Source organism: Nothoprocta perdicaria, unplaced genomic scaffold (assembly GCF_003342845.1).
Source record: "Nothoprocta perdicaria isolate Ctin4 unplaced genomic scaffold, notPer1 scaffold_7, whole genome shotgun sequence".
NCBI lineage: Eukaryota > Metazoa > Chordata > Aves > Tinamiformes > Tinamidae > Nothoprocta > Nothoprocta perdicaria.
The window spans coordinates 8,957,386-8,978,012 of record NW_020455976.1 but is presented as its reverse complement, the minus strand read 5'-3'; the positions used below and the strand labels follow the sequence as shown (position 1 = coordinate 8,978,012).

Here is a 20,627-nt window from a genome sequence, read left to right as displayed (position 1 = left end):
TCTTCTCTCTCATCAGAACGCATTTAGAAATTTTTCAAACAAAAATTAATTTTCCATCATTAGGTCACAGAGAAAGACAGGGCACAAAGACAGTCTCTTATTTATAAAAGTGAAAAACGGGCTCAGAGCAGCACAGAAGTGGGCACTCAGCTTGGGAGACCCTCCTGGGAACAGCCAGCCTGTTAATGTGGGTGAACATTGCTGCACGTAGCTCAGCTACCTGCTGAAACGAGGGAGTTTCTGCCCAGCAGGCCAGGACACAGGYGATGTGTTCGAGCATCTCACGTGTGCCCCACAGGGCCCTTTTCTGACTACAGAGCATTTGCTGGAGCAGGTTGTTGTTGCTCAAGACTTGAGCGATTTCTATCAGGCCCCAACATCATCGTACAGCAGGAGTGGGAATGAAGAGAAAAATTTCTTCAGAAGACACAAAGGTACAGAAGGGGAAATTAATCTTTCACTTGGCATTTTATAAGGTGACTTCGATCAGCAAGAATTAATTGCAAGAATTAATTTTTTTTTTACTGTTCTGAAAGGCTTGGTCTCCTTTGTCCTGGCACAAACCAATGTGCCACCGAGGCAATTAAGAACTGGCTGGAGAATGTTTTAAACACTGAATAGTGCTTTAGCCTGGTACAAACACCCCACTGGGAGTCAGGCTTAGGACAGGCTTATGTTACCGGTGTCATTGTGAACCTCATACTACATTTACACTCCAGCACGTTCAGGTGGCCCCTAGCACAGACTCCACCTGCTCTAGGGCTGCTTGTGCCTGCAGTTGACCTCCTCCCACCGCCCTCTCCACCTGTGGCAGCAGTGGGTGAGTGCGGACGGCAGCAGGAGGCAGCCAGGACTTACTCCCTCAGGCAGAAACCCCGAGTACATTGAAGTCCACAGCCAAATTTCTATGGAGGCAGTAGTTATCTTTCCTTCTGTCTTTACAGAAGATGCCTCAGCTTCGACATGCACAATACAGCTCTTAAAATTAATAGCAGAGATGATTAACAGCTTTTTTTTTTTTCCAGTGGGATCCTGAAATATCCAGCACAAGAGGATTGATTTCTGATTAGGACCACTCAAAACCTGTGATTCTGTGATTTATATTGACTCTACTTTGAATAATGTATCCTCTAGACATGTCTTCCTCTCTATTCTGTGATCAAACAAAAAAAAAAAGCTACAAAGACTCCCTGAGGTGAGGGATTTTTAATTTTAAAACCAAAATATGTACAAAAATGTATATTTACATATTCTAAGCTTAAAAAAAAATCCACATCCACTGCATTTCAGGATGCACCTACTGCAATAACAGAAGCACTCAGTATTAAGTCATTACGAAAAGTCACAATTTGCACGTAAGCTGAAGCCAGAAGAAAGCTACAGAAGCTTAATACTCAGTGGGACATATTAAAAGGATTCCCTACCACTCACCTCATCTCTATTCCAGTATGTGAAAAATAAGCCTGGAGTATGGTCTGGACCTGCACTGTTACATGTATGTTACATGTATGTACAGGTATGTGTTACATACTCCCACAAGCTGCAGGTTCCTCTATTTACATCAAAAATACKGAGACACTAAACTGCAAGGTCAGGGTAAGTACTTCAGTTCTTAGAGCTGCACACTAAATTCACTTAATTACTAAGTGCCATTTAAAGCTATTCTTCATTTCAGGGGACTTGAACACTGAACTAACCGCAACAGATTACTAACATTTTCAGCAAAGGTTCATTTACACTTCAACCAAACACCCCACCCAAAAAAACTCTTAACAGAGGATTTAAATGGTCTTTATAAAATCTCCATATGACACTTACAATAGTAAGAAAATTATTCTGGTTGCTAGTTTTTAGTAAAAACAAACAGCTTCAGGTAACTTGTGTTTAAGCTGGTTATAACTACAGTTCACGTTTTGCTTTTAAAAGGTGGACCAACAAGTGTTGCAAGGAAAGCAGATTATTGCTGTTTCTCAACAAGTCCTTTTTAATAAAGGACACGCTGCCTTTGTAGACACGTTTGACAACCAGTTGAGATAGGACAGCTAAAGGAGAGAATAATCATTTGCATGCCAAAAATACTTCTTCAATGATCACTTTATCTTTGGCAACTGTACAATTAAACTGATTGAAGAACAAAATTGTATCATTGTTTCTTGAATGATGGTTTTGATCTTTTCAGAAATTAAATTTCATCGAAGTGACACAAGGCGGCAGAATACACATGAGTTCTGGACTGGCAGGGAGAAAAAGTCCAACTCTTATCCCATCACCTGTACCTATGGACATAATAGGGATTCTTGAAATTGTTTCTCCACTGGATTTTTCTGTGCAGAGAGAAAAAAAGAACACGTATACATGTAAAATCATCAAGTTTTCTATCCTTGCACAAATAAAATAGGCCAGCGTTATTTCAAAAACAACACAAAAAGATCAAAACAAACAAAAATGGTACAACTTTCTAAGCAGTTAAAAAAAAAAATCTGAATTTTCCTTTTTCTGGACACAAAAAGGTGATTACAGTTCCACAYAGTGAAGCTTACATTTCCTGCTCAAAGGACATCACTCCCTTAACATTTTAATTACTGGAGTCTTTAACTTATGGTTCAGGTTATTCTATAGTATTTAGGGATAAAAATAGAACTATTCCAATTCATACATGAAAGCTTTAATAGGCTGATAGCTCTTTTTCTCCCACTCTCTCAAAGAAAAGTGTGAGGGGGGAATATAAACAGTATAACAGAAGCACAAAATGATTGAGGTTGGATCACAAACCAGAAGAACCATCTTGTTCTACTGGTTCCATTTAAATTCTTAAGCCATATAAACATGATAAAATAATGAGATATATAAAGGTCTCATCCAGGAGTTTATCATGACCAGATTTAATTGCTCCTTAGGARAGGGGCTACTTTTTCTCTCAGGCATATACATGTGCACAGTAGTTCAACCAGGACTCAGTCAATGCTACTACCTGAACATTACAATGCTGGGGGACTCCTGCTGCTCTTCAGTCTGCATTGTAAATAAGATTTCATCATACCTAACACCACTAGCACTTTCCTGTTAAATTTGACAGAATACATAAGTTACATCAGAATAAACTTACAAATTTCTGTATCCATACATCAATGCTGTGGCTGTTCGGGATTGATATTCATAGTCCTGTATATTTCTTTGAGAAACAGCAAGGCAGTGTCTTCAGATTCCCTACAAATAATTTTAAAAAGAAGGGTTATTTTGGTACTATGTACTCCACATTCTAATTCCTGCAAGTCATGCTTCATATGATCCCAATGAGGGATCRTATCCCCTTCTCCACACACTGCATTGATGTGATTTGTTTGATTTCAATCTTCTTCTCTCACTTTTTATCTGCCACATTCCCGCATTCCACCTCCTTCTCAAGCCTTTTTTATTTCATTTGCTTCGCTGTTCCTATTAGGCATCTTCCAGAAAATAAAGCATGCTGAAAGAAGATTCTCCCTGTTCTTGGGTCGTGTGTTTGTTTTCCTTACTTGAAGGACAAGCCAAACTCACCGTTCTCCCCTGGGAGCAAGCGTGACGCTCATGCAATGAGCGGCTGCCACCTCGTGGAAAAATGTTCCCACTTGGAGAAAAAATACCATGGATATTTGTAGAGCACCCGCAGAACAGCACTGCCCCCATGGGCCCGGCATCCTTCTGACACCCACCAGCACCGCAGTCCTCCTGGCTCAAGCAACTGCTGAGCTCTAACACAGGCAGGGATATTAACTGTCAAAAGACTCTTCAGGGAGCGTTTTCAGTATTTTTAGCCTCTGGAAAAATGCCTGGTTTTAGAAATCATGTATATTATTTCTGAAGCATTTCATTTCTCCATAGTGAGGAACCACTTGTCCAGCACCACTAACCAGTGCAATGAAGCGCTTGGGTCTACGTTATTATGACAGCAACAAGAAAACTTCAAAGGCAGGGCCAGCAGCAGAGCCCTAAGCTCATTTACCATTCATTCTGCATAAACTGCATTTGACAACATGACTTCCTGTGTTTTTCCCTCTGCCCTTCCCCATTCGGCWTTTTTTTTACACATGCTTAATTTTACACCTGCAATAAAATGCACGAAATATGATACAGCCAAAAAAGAGGAACTCAGTGCAAAACAGCAAATACAGTGGGACAGCAGTTAATGTGCTTCCTACAAATCAAGATAGATCTTCCTYATCTAAAACATGGAGCACTTAAGAAAAAGTAAATCCAAATCCTGATGAGGCAATGATGCAGCTGCAGGTGTGAACACATGACACCAAATCTGCTTTTTCTATATTCTGCATAAGCACAACCATTCTATAGAAAGAGTAATGTCAGTTTTTAGGGAAGATCCACTATGGTCTTTTTTCCCTCCCCTATAAATATCCAGATTTTTTTTTCCCARTATGAAGGGAGAAGAAAGTTTTGCCACATATTCTAATCTAAAGTAAATTTTAGGAAAGATTTTATTTGAGAAAAAAAAGTTTTCAAAACTGTCACAAAATTCTCCTTGTTTTAAAGTGATTGTAGCTAAAAAATGTGTGTTCTGAGTGTCAAATTTTAAGAGAGCAGTATGACACCTCACAGTGTATTGACTGTAAAACAGGACTGTATCACAACAGTGCCATCTACGTGGGACATCGAGAATGACACTTTAGAGCAGACCCAGAAAAAAGAAAAGAGAAATATGCACAATTTTTAAAATAACACAAATCAGAAAAAAACCCACAATCAAAATACATCTCCAGCAAAAAATAAACCAAGCCAGAAATGGAACTGTTGAACCACCAAAAAAAAAAAAAAAAAAAAAAAAAAAAAAAAAAAAAAAAAAAAAAAAAAAAAAAANAACTTGAGAAGAAAAAGAATGTATTAAATGAGCAAGCTATAATTTGTCTTTCAGTCTGGAGTAGGTAAACGATTACGAGGTTACAGAAAGCAGAAATACATTCCATCAGATCTAGGTAGAATAATGTACTTTCTCAGAAATTACCTAGATGCACTTTTTGACTTCTATTCAAATCACTTACTGACTTCTATATGTTTYATATATGTTATATAATCCCAGTCACATTATAACTGGAATCCAGAGTATAATGGATTTATCCTCGATAATTGCCAACCTACCTGAGCAGGAAGGCAATGCCCTCTCAAATAAAAGGACATTTCAGAATTAAGTGACACAGATCCCACACCCATCTCAGCAACCTTCTTTTCCAAAAAGCAGTATTTTCGCGCTTAGCAAAGATTTCAAAGGCCACAAAAACTCAGGTGTCCTAAGTCAGGGGTTTTTGTTATAAAAGACAGGATTCTCAAGACAAGAAATTAGCTGTTGTTATCAGTCACAAACAAACAAGTGTAAAATGGGTGGCAGACATGTCAATTATCTATACTTAAAGATATAAAGTTACATGGGAGAAACGAAAGACACAAATATTACTCTTACCAGTAGCACAAATGACTCTGTAAAGCAAAGAGGTATTCGTTGAAGCTTTCTATAGGTTTTTCTTGTAGAACATAGTCTATACGGCGTCCTCCATTCAGCTTCCCAACCTTCACTAACAAGTCTTCATCTTTTGGAGGCTCTGGATTTTCAGTGATCTTTTCCGCTGAAAAATAAGAAGTTCAAGATTTGAAATATTTTCAAGCACAGACTGCTTGACTATCCAGAAATATCACTTATCTTCTACACTATAATTTCCAAGTGACTGGAATAAGACAGTAATAGCAGTCTCAGTCAAAGAGTACATCACTACCTGAATTGGAAAGGTTACTGGAACAGTAGGACTGTTTCTGTCATGACATTTAAGCAGAGTTTGAATAACAGCTCACAAAGTAGTATCTCAGCAAGTAAGAAAGCAAACTCGTGCCTATATACAAATAGATCCAGTTATTCCGCAAGCAGATAACTTGGAATAACTCATTTTTACACCCCACTTGCACAGAACCCATCACAAGTCTCAGTTTAAATGAGAAGCAGGGTTTTTTTTTTCCCTTTATAAGCACAGTTTGCATTACTAAGCATTGATCTACTTCCATAAAAAGACACGCAGATTCTACCATAGATCTTGCATTTAACATTAGCATTCTGAAAACACATACGTTTAACAGTGTCACAATCACCAATACTGGACAATCCCCAAGAGGCTCAGGATTCCTCTAATCTGAGACCAATAAATTAGAAAGCGAACAACGTGTCTACATACCTTCCACTACCTGCTTTTCTTCTTCCTCTTTTATTTGGTTAGCTACTTTCTCCAGTTCTGCTTGCAGCTGAGTTGAAGAAGTATGAGCACGTGCAAATTCATTAAGGGTCTGCCAGGCACTCTTCAAAGAGCTGATAAAACCCTGTTTCAGATCAGATCCCATACGAGAGAGGGAGTCTTTCAACTCTAAAAAGATATAACCATTGTGGAAAGATTTAAAATATTAAACTGAAACATGAACAATTAAGCACTGCTCTACAAGAATCTCAGACACAAGAAATTGATCTGTTCTATCATGTACATGCATTTCTTGCATGTCTACTTCATTTAAAAGATTAGTTGGAATGCAGTGAACATGGAACAATTTTGCACTGGATGGGCTGATGATGGGTTAGTACCTACAGTCACAGGCAACAGCGTGACAGCAGCCAAGTCCAGAAGGCGTCTCCCAAAAGGTGTCTAGGCCAGCAAGTCCCTCACACCACCCAGAGTCATGCCCAGCAACTTATACTGAAGGACAGCGAGACCATCTCGAACTACAGCACAAGAGAAGACACTAAACTGATGCCCATGACTCCTGCAGCAGCAGCGAATTTCTGAGAGGCTCTCCCAACAGCTCGGGATAGTTTTCTCACACAACTCCAGCCTGCAATTCTGCTGCATTTCAGTAACTGCTTTCCAGGTAACAGAGCTGCCATTCAACAGAGGTGGGAACCTCTGAGTGAGGGACAGCTCTTCACAAGAGCCTTCTGAAGCAGCTTAAAACCACGTGGATCTAAAAATCAGCTCAGATCTTCACAGTGACTAAATGCAGGAGCATCCACTCACGTGACAGAAAAGTCAGTTTTGCTCCAAGAGCAASAGATCACCATTTTTGGTTTACTAAGCACACTTGTGGTAGAAGTTCTAATGAAAAACTTTCTTTAGCAAGTGCCTTGGTCTTACCTAGGAAAACAGACTCATTCCAATCTGCCATTCTAAAGCACACATAGCAGAATTTCATTCCAAGTGCCTGAAGACAGTTTCCGAGGGCTCTGAACTATAGCAATCCGTGTCAACTGAATAGCRAAACTGATGTTCCTTCCAAACGTGACATTTCAGAATCTGTCATCTTGCTGTGTGTATAGGTACAACAGAAGCCTACCCTGGCCCACTAGTGCCTATGAAAAGGTTCTTTTCTCAGCCTTTCTAACAACATAGGGTAGACACTGGCCAAACTCATCATAGAGGTCTTTAGACACAAGGCAAAAGAATTAAGCAAGTTTAGTTTGTCTTTAAGATGAACAGGACGAGTGATTTACAGCAATTTCCAACCAGGACTACTGAAATCTGGAGGCCTTAGATCTCTGATCATTATTTCCAAATGAAATTACAAATGAACTTAAGGTGCTGGGACAAATTCCCTCTTAAATTTAGCCTCTGTGAGAACATATCCAACTAGACATCCAGGAACTTGAGCATGCATTAGTCTCTTGATGCATTTGAGTACTACAGAATTTCAAGTGAATGATCAGGAATGAAATATACATATGAATCTTTTTACCCAAATGAAGTCTTTTTCTGCCTTTATGGTGTGGAATAAGAACTGGTTTTAAATCCAAGTCTTCAAGGATCATTGGTTCTAATCTGTAAGCTACTGGATCAAGCTGTTAAGAAACAACAAAATAGATTTTTTTTTTTTTTTTTAAGATAACTAAATGTTAATCATTTCTTCTTAACATAAACTCCCCATTTATGTCTTCCCTTCCCTTCAGTTCATAGAATAATCAGACTTCAGGATCTCTTTTAAGGAGAGTTAGAGTTAAGTGTTAGTATTTGGAAAAGTATGGACAGGAAAAGAAGACTGAATGCTCCAAGGTTAAGATTTAATATTCCCCATTTGTCATCTACATTAGCTAAAAAACAAAWCTGAAAAGTCTCTCTCACTCACCGGATGATAGATATTGAAGAAACCCTTGCAGGTAGGAAGCCTGTAGTTTTCATCAATCTTCTCTATTCCTCGCACCGTGAGGAACACACCGATAGGAGAACCCAGAGCAAAGAAGATATCTGGTTCAAAGTCTAACGCACTGTAAACCACAGAAACCTGCCAGACACAGAGATTAGATAAAAAAATCCCTTAGAACTGCCACGTAGTTAACAGAATGATCAGCTGGGAMAGAAAATTTACACGTGTGTTAAATCAACCACAAGTTCACAGATGCCTACCCGTGTTGATGCAGATTCTAGCTGTACTGCATTCCCTCTATGAAGGAATTAAAACGGTTTTCTTTAAGTTTTCTCAAATTATAGGAAAAGATAAATAAAACATGTTTAACAATTGGCCTTAGAAGTTTGATTTTTGAGTTGAGGCAAAATTTAAACCTAACAGCATAAATGGGTCAACTGAGGCCACCCTGTTAAATGCCAAAGAACCACTGACAGTCGGGATTTCAGAACAAAGTCTGTTGACAGCTCGCTCACTGCTGAGAAAGACTTGCTGTGACATCCTCGCTGCATTAATTTTGCTTTTCAGTAATCTAACCCACTTTCCCAGTACTCCCCACTGTCAAAGGGCAAAGTTCCACACAAACATAACCTTGGCACAAAGACTGAGAGAAGAACAGTCATGCACATTAAAAAACAACAACAACAAATCCCAAATGAATTGTTTAAGTTTATGCAGTCCTACCTGGCCMGTCCCAACTTCAAAATACTCGTAGTCAATGTTCACAGAAGAAACAGAGGCACCAACTGGCAGCTTCCTCTTTGAGTGCAGTTGACCAGACTCCGAAGGGGAGACAGGAGTCTCCCCTTTTACTTTCTGGGCAGCTTCCTGAGTTTGCAGCATGGCAACCTGCACTGCTTTCTTTTCTGCTGCTGCTTTCTTTTGTTCCTGACAAGTTTTCAAACCAAGAAAAAAATTATTAAAGAGMGGTTACTTCACAGATCGTATTTCCTTAATAAATTCTTAATCCATACCCCTCAAAATATACTTACCTGCTTGGCTGCTCTGTCTTTCACAAAATTGGCTATTTTCTTTCTCGGTCCAAGAGGTATCCCCATTTCCTTCAGGTCATCAACTGTACACATCAGCTTAAAAATAAGAGTTAATAAGATATACTTCATCACTAGTTTGGCAACATATAGTCACTGCCTATTAAGAATGGGCTGCAATTTGGAAAAGTATTTGATAATCCAAAGGAAATTACAAAAAAAAACATTACGTGCAAGAATTAACATAGTTCAGAAAATAAATTCAYATAACATTCGGTCATCGATATCAGACATTGTTTAACCTTTGCAATTGTTTTCATGATACTCTAAATTCTAAAGAAAAAAAAAATCTCCTCACATGAGCTATACCCAAACGGCAATTAAAAGTTTTAAAAGTTAATATACCAGACACTCCATATCAATTCGCTCCTTTTCAAATGTGCTGATGTACTCTGACAAACTAAGCATTTCCAGAGTCTTCTGCAATGTAGGAACATCGTCGTCCACTTCAGGCTCACAGAGGTCATCACCAGAAGTCGCAATTGAGGAGCCCAAGGAACTGGTATCTTCTGTCATCTTAACAAGGCAGCACAGCAAGAGAATCAGATTGTTGGGCAGTGAAAAGGCCCATAAGCAACAGGTAAATGATTTTCTCTTAAAAATATCATTAGTATTTAAGTTGAATTTATATGCATTTTAATGATGCAGGAAACCAATTAAATAACAGACCTGCAAAAAAGTACTTTTAATTAAGAGAGACAATATGAATCTTCAGCTTTGTAACATCRTTGAAAAATATTTTCTTTTAATCAAATACTGATATCACTTTCTAGGCTGGACAAAGATCATTTCCTCCTTATGCCTCCTGCCTTCTGTTTTAGACACTGTTAAGACCGAGTTACTTGTTTGCACTGCAACAAGTCAAAGCCACAGCCCACGATCAAATTCCACGACTGGTTTATTTTGGACTATAAACATGGCCAATCCTCAAGACTTACTATTTACAAAACTGCACTTTTCCATTAATATTCTAAATGTACCATCAGATACATAGCAGTGTTTCTTCTAATAAATTCTGACAAGCTGCTGAAAAACACGTCAATTTGCCTGTAGATACCTGTTTATCAGGAACTGCCACATCCTTTACAGTCCCATTGACACCAGAGAAGGGTCCAGTGCTTACTGAGGATGCCAAGTCCTTCTGGTTAGACAGGATGTCAAACAGAATCAAGGAACCTGCAAAAATAAATTAAAGTTATTTTGGGAAATATTTCAAATTTTGTCCCTAAATCCTAATACTTAGAATATGTTCCACATGTTCCATTAACTTTAGCCCTATGCCAATGGAAARCAATATTCCCTTTAATGCAGGAATGCTGGGTTTTTCAAGTGAGGCCTGTTTCTCAGTGAATTACCTAAACTGTGCCCAGCCACAGAGACTCCCCCCTTGAAGTCGGGGTTGCGACTCAGGAACAGCGCGTACAGGCGGTTCATCTCCAGCCCCACTTTGTCCACKATGGTCTGGCAGTACGTGGGGCTGTTGTAGAAGAGGATGTCGAGGAGCGTCTCGTTGGTGAAGTGCCGCAGGCGGCCGATGCTCGGCAACGTGATTTTCTTAATGTTCCTGGGAATACAGAATCATTGGAAGCAGGGATGATTTTTAAGAAACACAGGTAAAGTACTTGGCAGTTCCACTCCTGCTGCTTCAAAAATTAATTAACGTGCAGTTCTAAATACTGCACGTGTGCTCTCAACACACATTAAAATATATGGTTTAAGAGAATAAGGATCCTTCCTCATAATAACACAGGTGTCAAATGAGAATAAAAATCTGAAAGACKCTAGAAAAGTAGGATGGTCTAACCAAGCTAGAAGGGCCTAGAAAGTCTCAGGAGTCAGAGTTCACATCGGCCTCAGCCACAAGCAGTGCACGTTATCACCTTGCAACTAGTACTTGCCCAGCCCTGAGAAAGGGAAAACAGGCAGAAATGACAAACAACAGGAAGGATATTGACACAAAGGGTGGTAGGGATATATATTTTTAGAGGTTACAACTCTTTCAGCTAAAGATATATAGCTTTGTTTAAAAAAAAAAAAAAAAACCTTCTGAGCAATTGCATCAGCTACTTTCATGAAAAAGTAGTACTAGAAAAAGTCTATGTTCACATGAGTGTGTATGTGTGCTTGCATATATCTATATACATATGTCCTGCTACTTGATGCCAAGAAAAAGAACTAAACAAATCATAACACATAACTTACTTTCTCCATACTCCACAATATCAAGACATGCACAAAAAATACTAGTGATTCTTTTTTTGTAATCCACTCATACATTAATCTAGCCTGAAGTAAAAGCATTTATTTCTCTTTTATTCATTTCTGAAAAGCACGATGCAGCTTCGACTCACCTGTCTACACCTGTGGCATCACCGTGCAGAGAACTATGCCAGTGAACAGGCAGGAATTCCACCCTGCTCACTTTTTGATCCTCTAAAGCTTTCTTAAAGTGAGTTTGCAGCAACTTCAGAGAAACAGTCCTAAAGTCATCAACTGTATTAACAAAAAATATTAGAGCAATGAAAGTAATGAAAATCTGACCAAAACAGTATTCAAATAAGATGCTCAATAACAAATATTCATTCAAATTACAAATGGAAGAGAATTCAAAGTGGAAAATCTTGGTATGCATTACTGATTTAACTATAAGAACATGAATGGGGGAAAAAATGCTCTTTATCTCAAAACAAAAGTAATTTTATTCCATGAATAAACATGGTCTTCTATGGCCTAAGGTCTTCAGTTAGAAACCTATTTAACGTCTAATTCACTCAATTGAACTGGAGTGTATTACCAAAAAATATAAATTTCTCTKCAAAACTGAAGCTAAAGAACCAATAATAACAGGTAAAGCAATGAATCTGACAGAAAAGGTTCCRTTTTGGGGGGAAAAAAAAGCAGGGGGAGTTCAGTAAGAATAGGGAGGAAATATGCTACAGGAACTGAATTGCTTAATACAAAATAGTTCTTCATATTATTTACAAAGAGCTTCCCTCAATATTGAGAAATCCACTACTAAACAAGAATAAAATTATCAATTAAGCCAGCAAAAACTTACCACATTCAACAATGCTTCTAAATCTCAAGTCACACACCGGACCTATGCCATGAACCATAAATACTAAATGGTCAATTTGGGGCATTTCTCCTATTAAAAAAGGAAAGAAAAAAAAAAATGAGTACTAATAGGTATTTCAGTGCTACAGATTAGTGCCAGGCAGTAATGTGAGAAATAATGATGCAGTAATATAAATATTGCTTCAAAAAGTCTTTTACATAGTATAGTTCAGGACACAGCTTAGCCTAAAAGATTTCTCTGAATTAAACAGCCATAACTGAAAGAAAATCAGTGGCCCCAGCCACCGCTGCCCCCTTTTTGTATAGGACTGTGCTGACTGTTCMGACTGCAGACTCGCAGGCACTGCCCACGCACCATCAGGAATTTCATCGTGGTCATCAATTCCACGTTTCACCATCCTGGGTCTTGCCTGCCCATCTTGACTGGTGCCCCATTCATCTGGTGAGACAGAGGGCTGGAACTGAACGATGACCTGAAGAAAAAGCCACAGGCAAACTGTAAATACAGCACAAAACATGAGCTAGTGTGAAAACACTGCATCGTTCAACACATCTTTTGCTTTGTTGCTTTACCTTGCATCTGAGTGCAAATGTTTTCTTCAGTAAGCATATATGCAACAAACAAATAAAAGTCTTAGAAAACTGTAGATCTATCTCCTATGGCAGTGACACCTTCACTAAAGCCAGACTCAGAAATAAGACAGATAACGCTCACTACTATGATACAACAAAACACAAGCTGCAGAAGCTGGTCTGTTCTGTGCAATTCTGACTAACAATTTTGACTCTTTAGATGAGCTTTATTTAAAGTCCCCTTTTTTTGGACCTCCGATTCCACTTTTCCCTCRCAGGCTGCAACTTTGTGAGGAACATCTGAAGTAGCCCACAAACTCCAGAAAGTGAGGGGAAGGGAGCATGGCTGCTTAGTAACATTTACTTGTATTGACTCATAGTCTGAAGTCATATTTGTAACAGTTTAAATGTGAAATTGTTTAAATTGTTTTCTCTGTAAGTTTTCACTAGATGAAACTTCTTAAYCCATGTCTGGTTCAAGTAGGAGAGACAGTGGCATTTCACGGGGGACAGGGAGGTTGTTCTTTTGGTTTTGTTTTTTAATTTAATTATTGCATCTCTCAAAGCAACAGTTACCAGCACTAGTCAGTAAGGCTGAAGTTCATCTTTGAACAACAAGGAGCTGCCAAGAGAACATTTATAGTAAAGAAAAACTTTAAAAGTGATTCCACTTTCTCAAGTTCTAAAAGTAGTTAGAGTGGAAGACTTCTCGTGGCTCAGATATACAATCAAATTACCTTGCAGTTAAGATTAATGCTCTTCTCCACATGAAAGCTCTTAGTCTAAATTACCTTCCATCTGGGTGCAGACCATCTAAGGTTAAGCTAATTCAAACTGCCTCCCATTTGCTGCCAGTGATGCTTAGTAAATATTTTGACTGTCTTCTTATGTGTTAGAAAGTGTGGGTTTTAAATCACGCTACAGCACATGGAAGCAAACAGGAGCTCTATGTATAACCTTTATCACCTCTTGACTTTTTTTTCCCCTCCATCATTCTTAGGAGCTTTATCATCCCTTTTAATGCAGACAGGCAGACATATCTAAAACAATCAATAAGTAAATTCCAAGCAAGGCTAGCCCTTCATTTAATTTATGCTTCCATCCATCTGATCATTCACTTCCATTCTGTTCTGTGCAAACCAACCACCAAGAACTATTACCTTGGGATTGTGCATAACAAACATCTCCCCGTTTGGGAATTCAAGTCGTCGATGCCATTGATTTGTAGTTACAGCCCTTTTATATTCTGTCTGAAACAGTAAACAAGCACAAAATTAGTATACCTTCCCACACCACTACAGGCAACGCAGAAGGCCAAAAAAGAAAGCGAAGGTGATGAATGACATAATTTTATTTAAATAAGAGTGTCAAGAGTGACCTAAAACTCAACGCAGGTCCAGCCTCACAGGACCTATGTGCAAGCCACGTGGCCTCTAGCCACTCCTTTCCAGTATTTGCTTCCTTATGTTCCAGAAGGCGCATTCTGAAAAGGACTTCAATGAAACAAAACAATCATATCAATTTGTTTATGGCGTTTATGTAAAAGCAACACTAACCTCTAGCTTATCACTAAAATCCTCAGTGTAAGGAATAAAGCGGCTGTCCTTGTCGCCCTTATAGAACCACATACATCGTCTCACTTCAGAGGGCTCTTCCTCCCAGTAAACGGCCTTCCTCGTCCTGTCGTACAGGAACACGTCGTAGCGGCCCCCGTCGGTGCTCAGAACGACGCTCTCGGGATCAGGCTGGACTAGACACAAAAGCCACGCTCAGTTACAACACTAACACGCGCATTTTTTTCCCCTGCCACCTCTCAAACCCTCCCTGGTCACTTCAGGGATCAATATTTAACCATTTATACTATGGAATAAAATGTAAAATTCTGTTTAAAACCTGGTTCTTACTTCTCGTAGAATTAGCAATTTATTATGAAAGATGGTGTCCATTTTCAAAGTGAGAGCTGGAAGTAAACTTCAACAGCAAAGTTAAATAGCATGCAAATTACTCAAAGCCATTACTCCCAAACATTTTCCTTAGATGTACTAATTTCATCCAGAATTAAGATTACTAATTCCATCACCTGTGAGTGATGTATATGTTAACAGTGATAGCATTAAGACACTAAATGAAGAAGTAGAAAAATGCATGTTTATGACACATAATAAGACGTTTCTGCTGTGAACCTTTCTCACACATAAGTGACAGAATTCTACTTTTTTTTTTCCTCATTTGTTCTGTTTACCTCTGAATAAGGTACGGTCAGGATTTTCATAACTTACCAGAGTTATAGACTTCTTCTAGCTTTGCAGAATCCAAAAGGCTGAATGGGAGCCAGATCTGCTTGTCTTCCACCTCTTTGCAGTAGAACCAGTGAGGCTGAACAGGCTCATATTGGTTCTGCAGCAAAACAGGAGGCGCCTGGACCACTGGACCTGAGGGCCTGGGAGCTTGAGATGGTGGAAACTGAAAATATAATGATCACAGCATCTCAGTCTCTTTACAGAACTGACTTATTCTTTGTTACAGAGAATGCTCTCAACACATTTCTTTTACAAGAAAATTAGCTTTTAGTCTGAAAATCTTACAGACAAGTTGAACACTTTGTTACGTTGCTAGACATTCACACCCTTTCAAATTAAAAAAGGCATCTGAATTTCACTACTGCATAAACTGCTTAAGTCTCTCATTGTCCAGTAGCTTCCTTACTTAATAGAAAATCTACTGGTTTTAGACAGCCAATCTGAAGGTCAGGCTGAGCATATTTCTTACAGCTGACAAATTCAACAAAACCAAAAATATATTCTTCTATTTATTCCATGTTACATAATTCTATTTTGCAAAAAGGTAGCTAATTTTAACACTCCTCCCAGTAAAAGCTGCCTTTCTGGAACAGTCCAGGACAAGCAGTCTTTAAACTTGACTTTAGCCCCAGCAATTTAAGAAAATTAATTAATTTTGAAAGGAATCATATTCTACATAGAGCCGACTTCATTCAGACTGTACCACAATCTCTCAGGAACTAAACTGCCACAGATACAGGAACTAAACTGTAAGCGATACCTGTAATAAAAATGTCTTTATTTGTTTCATTTGAAAAGCTAGCATATTGCACAAAATAAGAAAACATTCATTAACAACGGAGGAATCTGAGGTAAAATATAGGGGGGTTTGTGTTGTTTATAAGGATAAGTCAACAGGTTTTTAACTTATCTGTACAACCCATCCTAGTAAGATTTTTATAGTGCTATTGTGAAGGTAAGAAGGAGATTTAGAGCATATACTCTTCATACAGAAATTCTCAACTTGTGCATTTCAAATRGTTTGCTGGTAATTCAGGCGACTCGGACCATAACTTTATTGAGTGCTGGCTTCACCAGCAAAGCCAGTTTGGAAGTAAATGTTCACCCTACATTATATGAGTGACTTGACTTACAACCGAGGCACAAACAAGGCAGAGGCACAGCTGAGAAAGCAGCAAACTGTGGCACACAGACAGGAAAGMGCAACACAAGTTCTTGATCTGATTTTGCCACTGAAGCAGGTGACTCATTGGCCTTAGGACATGCTCACTTCAAAAATCAGCATGTTTTGCTACAGCAACAGTTGCAGGCTGTTTCCAGCAAAAAAAAAGTTTAGCCATCAGAAACGGATTGAGATTTTTGGTTTGTAAAAGATGAGAAAACAACTAGAAAAACAGACACAGGGAAAATATATACATAAAGATGTAATTCATGGAGGAAAATGTCTGAAATGATGTTATCCTGGTAGCTGCAAGTGGGGGGGATTCGCGTACCTGYGCCGGAGGCCCCGGAGGTGCCTGATACGCGTGGAGGGGCGGCTGCGGCGGCGGGGGGCTCTGCTGCAGCTGCGGGGGGGTCAGGTAGGGGTTGGCCCTGCTGCTCAGCGTCGTGTGGCGATAGGGGTTGTAGCCCTGCGGAGCCGGCCCGTGCGGAGGCGCCGCGGCAGGCGGGGGACAGCTCGGCTGAGCGGCCTGATGAGCGGCGGTGCCACCRTGCGAGGCAGGGGGGGCACCGTAGGGGGTGGTGGCAGGAAACACGTTCTGGTTCTGCCCGTCCTGGGACACWGGAGGCAGCGAGGATGGAGGCTTTGGGAAGGCTGGTGCTCCCACAGGTGCTGCGGCAGCTGCCAAGGGAGGCTGCCCGATGCTTCCAAATGGGTCCCCGCCGCTGGGCACRTTGGAGAAATAGCTGAAGGTCTGCGGTGGGGTAGGGCTGGCTGAAGTCTGGCCCAGGAAGCTGTCCTCTTCACCGACCTCGGCAGAATCATCTGCAGGGAAGAGGGGGAAGTTACTACAGAAGTCCCGAGAGTTGTCTGAAGCATTTAGTCAAAGATGTTCCATGACATTATGAACGACTTTCGAAGTTGTCAGTCCTCATAAAGCCTGAAGTATTAAAGCTTACAAACCACATCTTTAAAAATTACATTTGCCATAAAGTACAACAAAAGATATCAAGTCTTCGAAAACTTTTAAACTGCAAAACTCAGCATACATACACAAGGTGACAAAAGAATTGGAAGTAGTTTTCATTGCAATGCGAAAAACATATGAGCCTATCACAACACCCATTGCATATATTTGCATTCCTTTTCTATACATTTGCTCCCTTACAAAACTGCGAGAACTAACAACATATCCAAGAGAAAAAAGTAATCAAGTCCTGCACCACGACTGGAAGGTCTTCTTGGAGGAGGCTCTGCAAAGTGGCTCAGCCAATCTGACAATATTTTCTGCTACAACCAGGATTCTGCTCTCCCCTTCCTCACGGTGCTTTGCCAGAATCCCACTCCTTTCCTTGAATCAGCTCTGACTCTCTCTGAGGGACAGACTCCTGGAATTATTTACGGGAGCACAGTGCAGAGGGGATCACTACAACACCATTGCTGAGAGCTAAGCCTCCAAATAAAAMAGGATTTTAGCTCAGTGACCTCATTTCCCAGCGCAGGGTCGCAACCAGCTGCCTCAGCACAACGGAGGGCTCGCCTGCGCACGGCTCAGGGCAGCACCTGCCCATGCCAGCACCCGACTTCCAAGTACCAAAAAGCCCTTTCAGCTCCCTCTTATGCCTGCCAGATGGAAAAAGATCCATAGTTTAACAGTGAAAGGTGCTTTCACTAATAAAACAACCTCTAAGCATTTTATGTCTCCTAAATTTTAGGTTTCCAAGAACAAATTCCTAAGAAGATTTAAGAAGATTCCTACATAGACCACATCTACTCGTTAGGCAGACCATTCTCACATGCCTATGCACAAGGGCCCTCTCAGGATTTCCCACTTGACTTTTGAGGGAGCAACAACTCAATCCACACCATTTCAAAAGCACAGTTTACTTCAGTTCTGTCTAAATACTTTATTCTAGACTAGCACGAAAGCACCTGCACCTCCATGGTGCAAAGCAAAACATGTAACTCCAAGAATTCCAAGAGAGAGCTCCAAGGTGCAATGCCACACGCCTGTCCTTTTGTACCCAAAGGGGAACTACTAATAACAGAGCCTGGAAAATCAGTTTTCTGCTTTGCAATGATCTAGTAACAAGTGAGAACCAAGTGGCTTAACATTATCACAGGTCTCACAGTAAACCCAAGTGAGCCTAGGATGATCTGAGCTCAGGCACCACCCAAAGAGACACCAAACAGCTCTGCAGCCACACGCAGCCAACAGCAACTGCCTCTCTCCGCAGCCCAGACTGCTGTAAGGAGGAATATCGAGGCAGCATAAGGAGAATCCACAGAGAACTCAATCCAGGAAGCTTCTGTTCAGTTCATTAAATGGAAAACAAACAGCTGATATCACTAAGATGGACTATCAACCCATCTGCCTTTATTTAATAACCTTTTCWAACAGTCCCAATTGGCAAATGCAGATAATGCTTGGTGCGTTTCATTCCATTTTGAGCAGTGAAAAAAACAAAACCTATTCATGCAAATAACCTTGTGGGGAACACAAAATTCCAAATACAAGCAACGACTGTTATGAAATCAGACCTATGAACTATCTTCCCAAGAGAAAAAAAAAAAAAGTTATTTATACTAAGGTCTTTCCATTTAAAATATACTGAAATAAATAAGTCTTTGCACAAAACACTCCACTTTTGACTAGCCTGATGAGGTTGAGCTTAACAGTACGTTCCCTTGAAAAACCAAACTGCCTAGAGTTCTCCCAAAATAAACCTGCCTGTTTAGAGAACAAGTGTGCTTTATAACAAATTATATACATCTTTCTGGGGAATCTAACTTTGCAAGAGCCACACAGGAACATTAGCACAGGGTACCACTGACACACAGCGGCACRTTTCCTCTCATATATGGAAAAGTCTTTTTTCTTCAGGAGTGACTGTTGAACAGATCGCTGCATCCCTCATGGTCATCACCTTCTCGCTCACAGGTCACCCTCTGACAACCCAAGTGACAGATTTCCACCTTTGGCTTTATCAGCTCCCACCGAAAAACCAGGAATCTTCATCTGACCAGTTTAAGTGAGATGGAGAACACGTAATTCACCCATACGTTTTTCTTACTGAAATCTCATTGTCAGGTGTTCAAAGGGAGAGTGTCACTGCCTCGTGAAAGGCATCTCTGCAGAGCTGCTCRGCGGCTGTTTTATTGAGTGACAACCACTGCACTGACGCAACAAGAACTATAAGGGTTGCACAAATGTTAGAGATGCACCTATTAGGTGCTTCCATTCCTCATATTTAGGAGCGATACTCTAAGTTTATACTCGTCCCCATCCTGAAAAGAATAAGGGCAGCCCTGTAAATATCCTTTCAAGTAGTGAAAATAAAGTGTTTCTAAGACATACTTAACAAATATATTTTCAAAACTACAGGTATACATCTCTTTTAGAGTACACTAATATTTACCCCAATTAATAATTAATTTTTACCCTAAGTAAAATACCACACTGCTGAAATCAAGATTTGAATTGTGGACTCAGTGTGTGTCACTCCCATAAAACTTAAAAGTTTTCCAGATTTCCAGATACATTTTTACGGCTTGGCACTTCCAGTCTCAGACTGAACACGCTCCCCAAAACACGGTCCTGTATCGGAGATTATTTGAGTACAAAATTTTTTAAACGCGCACACACGTGCCAGGCATACACTGAGGCTACGCAAGGAGGCAACACTGATGACCGAGCGCAGGTTAACGAGGAAATTTGACAGAATGGCACATTTTCAAACAGGAAAAAGCGGTATCAGAGAGAAAACACCCGCACTAGGGAAGGGCCGGCTGGAGATGAGGCACCTGCGGGAAGCATCGGGGCAAAACAGCCAAGGGAATAAAAATAAAGACATTAAAACAATAATTTAAAATAACATAAATAAAATAAAGGCGCAGAAAGCGGAGCTGCGCCTCTCCCCCCGCCGCCCYCGTCTCGCCCCGCAGGCCGCCCCCGGCATCGCCCCTACCCGCGGCGAGCAGAGCGGGTCCCGGCGGCGCGGCGGGCGCCTGGCTGACCGGGATGAAGGGCACGGCGAAGTTGAACTCGGTGGCCGAGGAGGAGAAGAGCAGGTTGGTGGCGCCGGGCTTCGCGGCCGCCATGGCTGCGCCGCGGCCACGGCCACGTCTCTTCCCGGGCGGCGGCCGCGCCGCTTCCGCCCTCAGCGCTGCCCGCGCCCAACATGGCGGCGGCGGCGACAGCGCGCGCGCCCCCCCCACCCCCCGCGCGGGAGGAGGAGGARGAGGAAGAAGAGGGTGAAGGCGGGCGGG

The 20,627-nt window shown here is 40.7% G+C and overlaps 1 protein-coding gene across 1 annotated transcript; it reads right to left on the bottom strand.

The window, feature by feature from the left end:
- Positions 1-1,531: 1,531 nt before the first annotated feature.
- Positions 1,532-20,459, bottom strand: SEC23IP (SEC23 interacting protein). The gene is made up of 19 exons (XM_026050627.1): positions 20,327-20,459; positions 16,690-17,183; positions 15,176-15,359; positions 14,453-14,646; positions 14,057-14,146; positions 12,679-12,796; positions 12,304-12,393; positions 11,597-11,738; positions 10,601-10,809; positions 10,303-10,421; positions 9,591-9,761; positions 9,189-9,284; positions 8,881-9,084; positions 8,140-8,295; positions 7,753-7,855; positions 6,210-6,395; positions 5,450-5,612; positions 3,107-3,207; positions 1,532-2,324 (listed from the first exon to the last, which is right to left on the bottom strand). The coding sequence occupies exons 1-18, from the start codon at positions 20,457-20,459 to the stop codon at positions 3,126-3,128; spliced, it is 2,934 nt and encodes a 977-aa protein (XP_025906412.1). The 3' UTR covers positions 1,532-2,324; positions 3,107-3,125.
- Between the last annotated feature and the right edge of the window lie 168 nt (positions 20,460-20,627).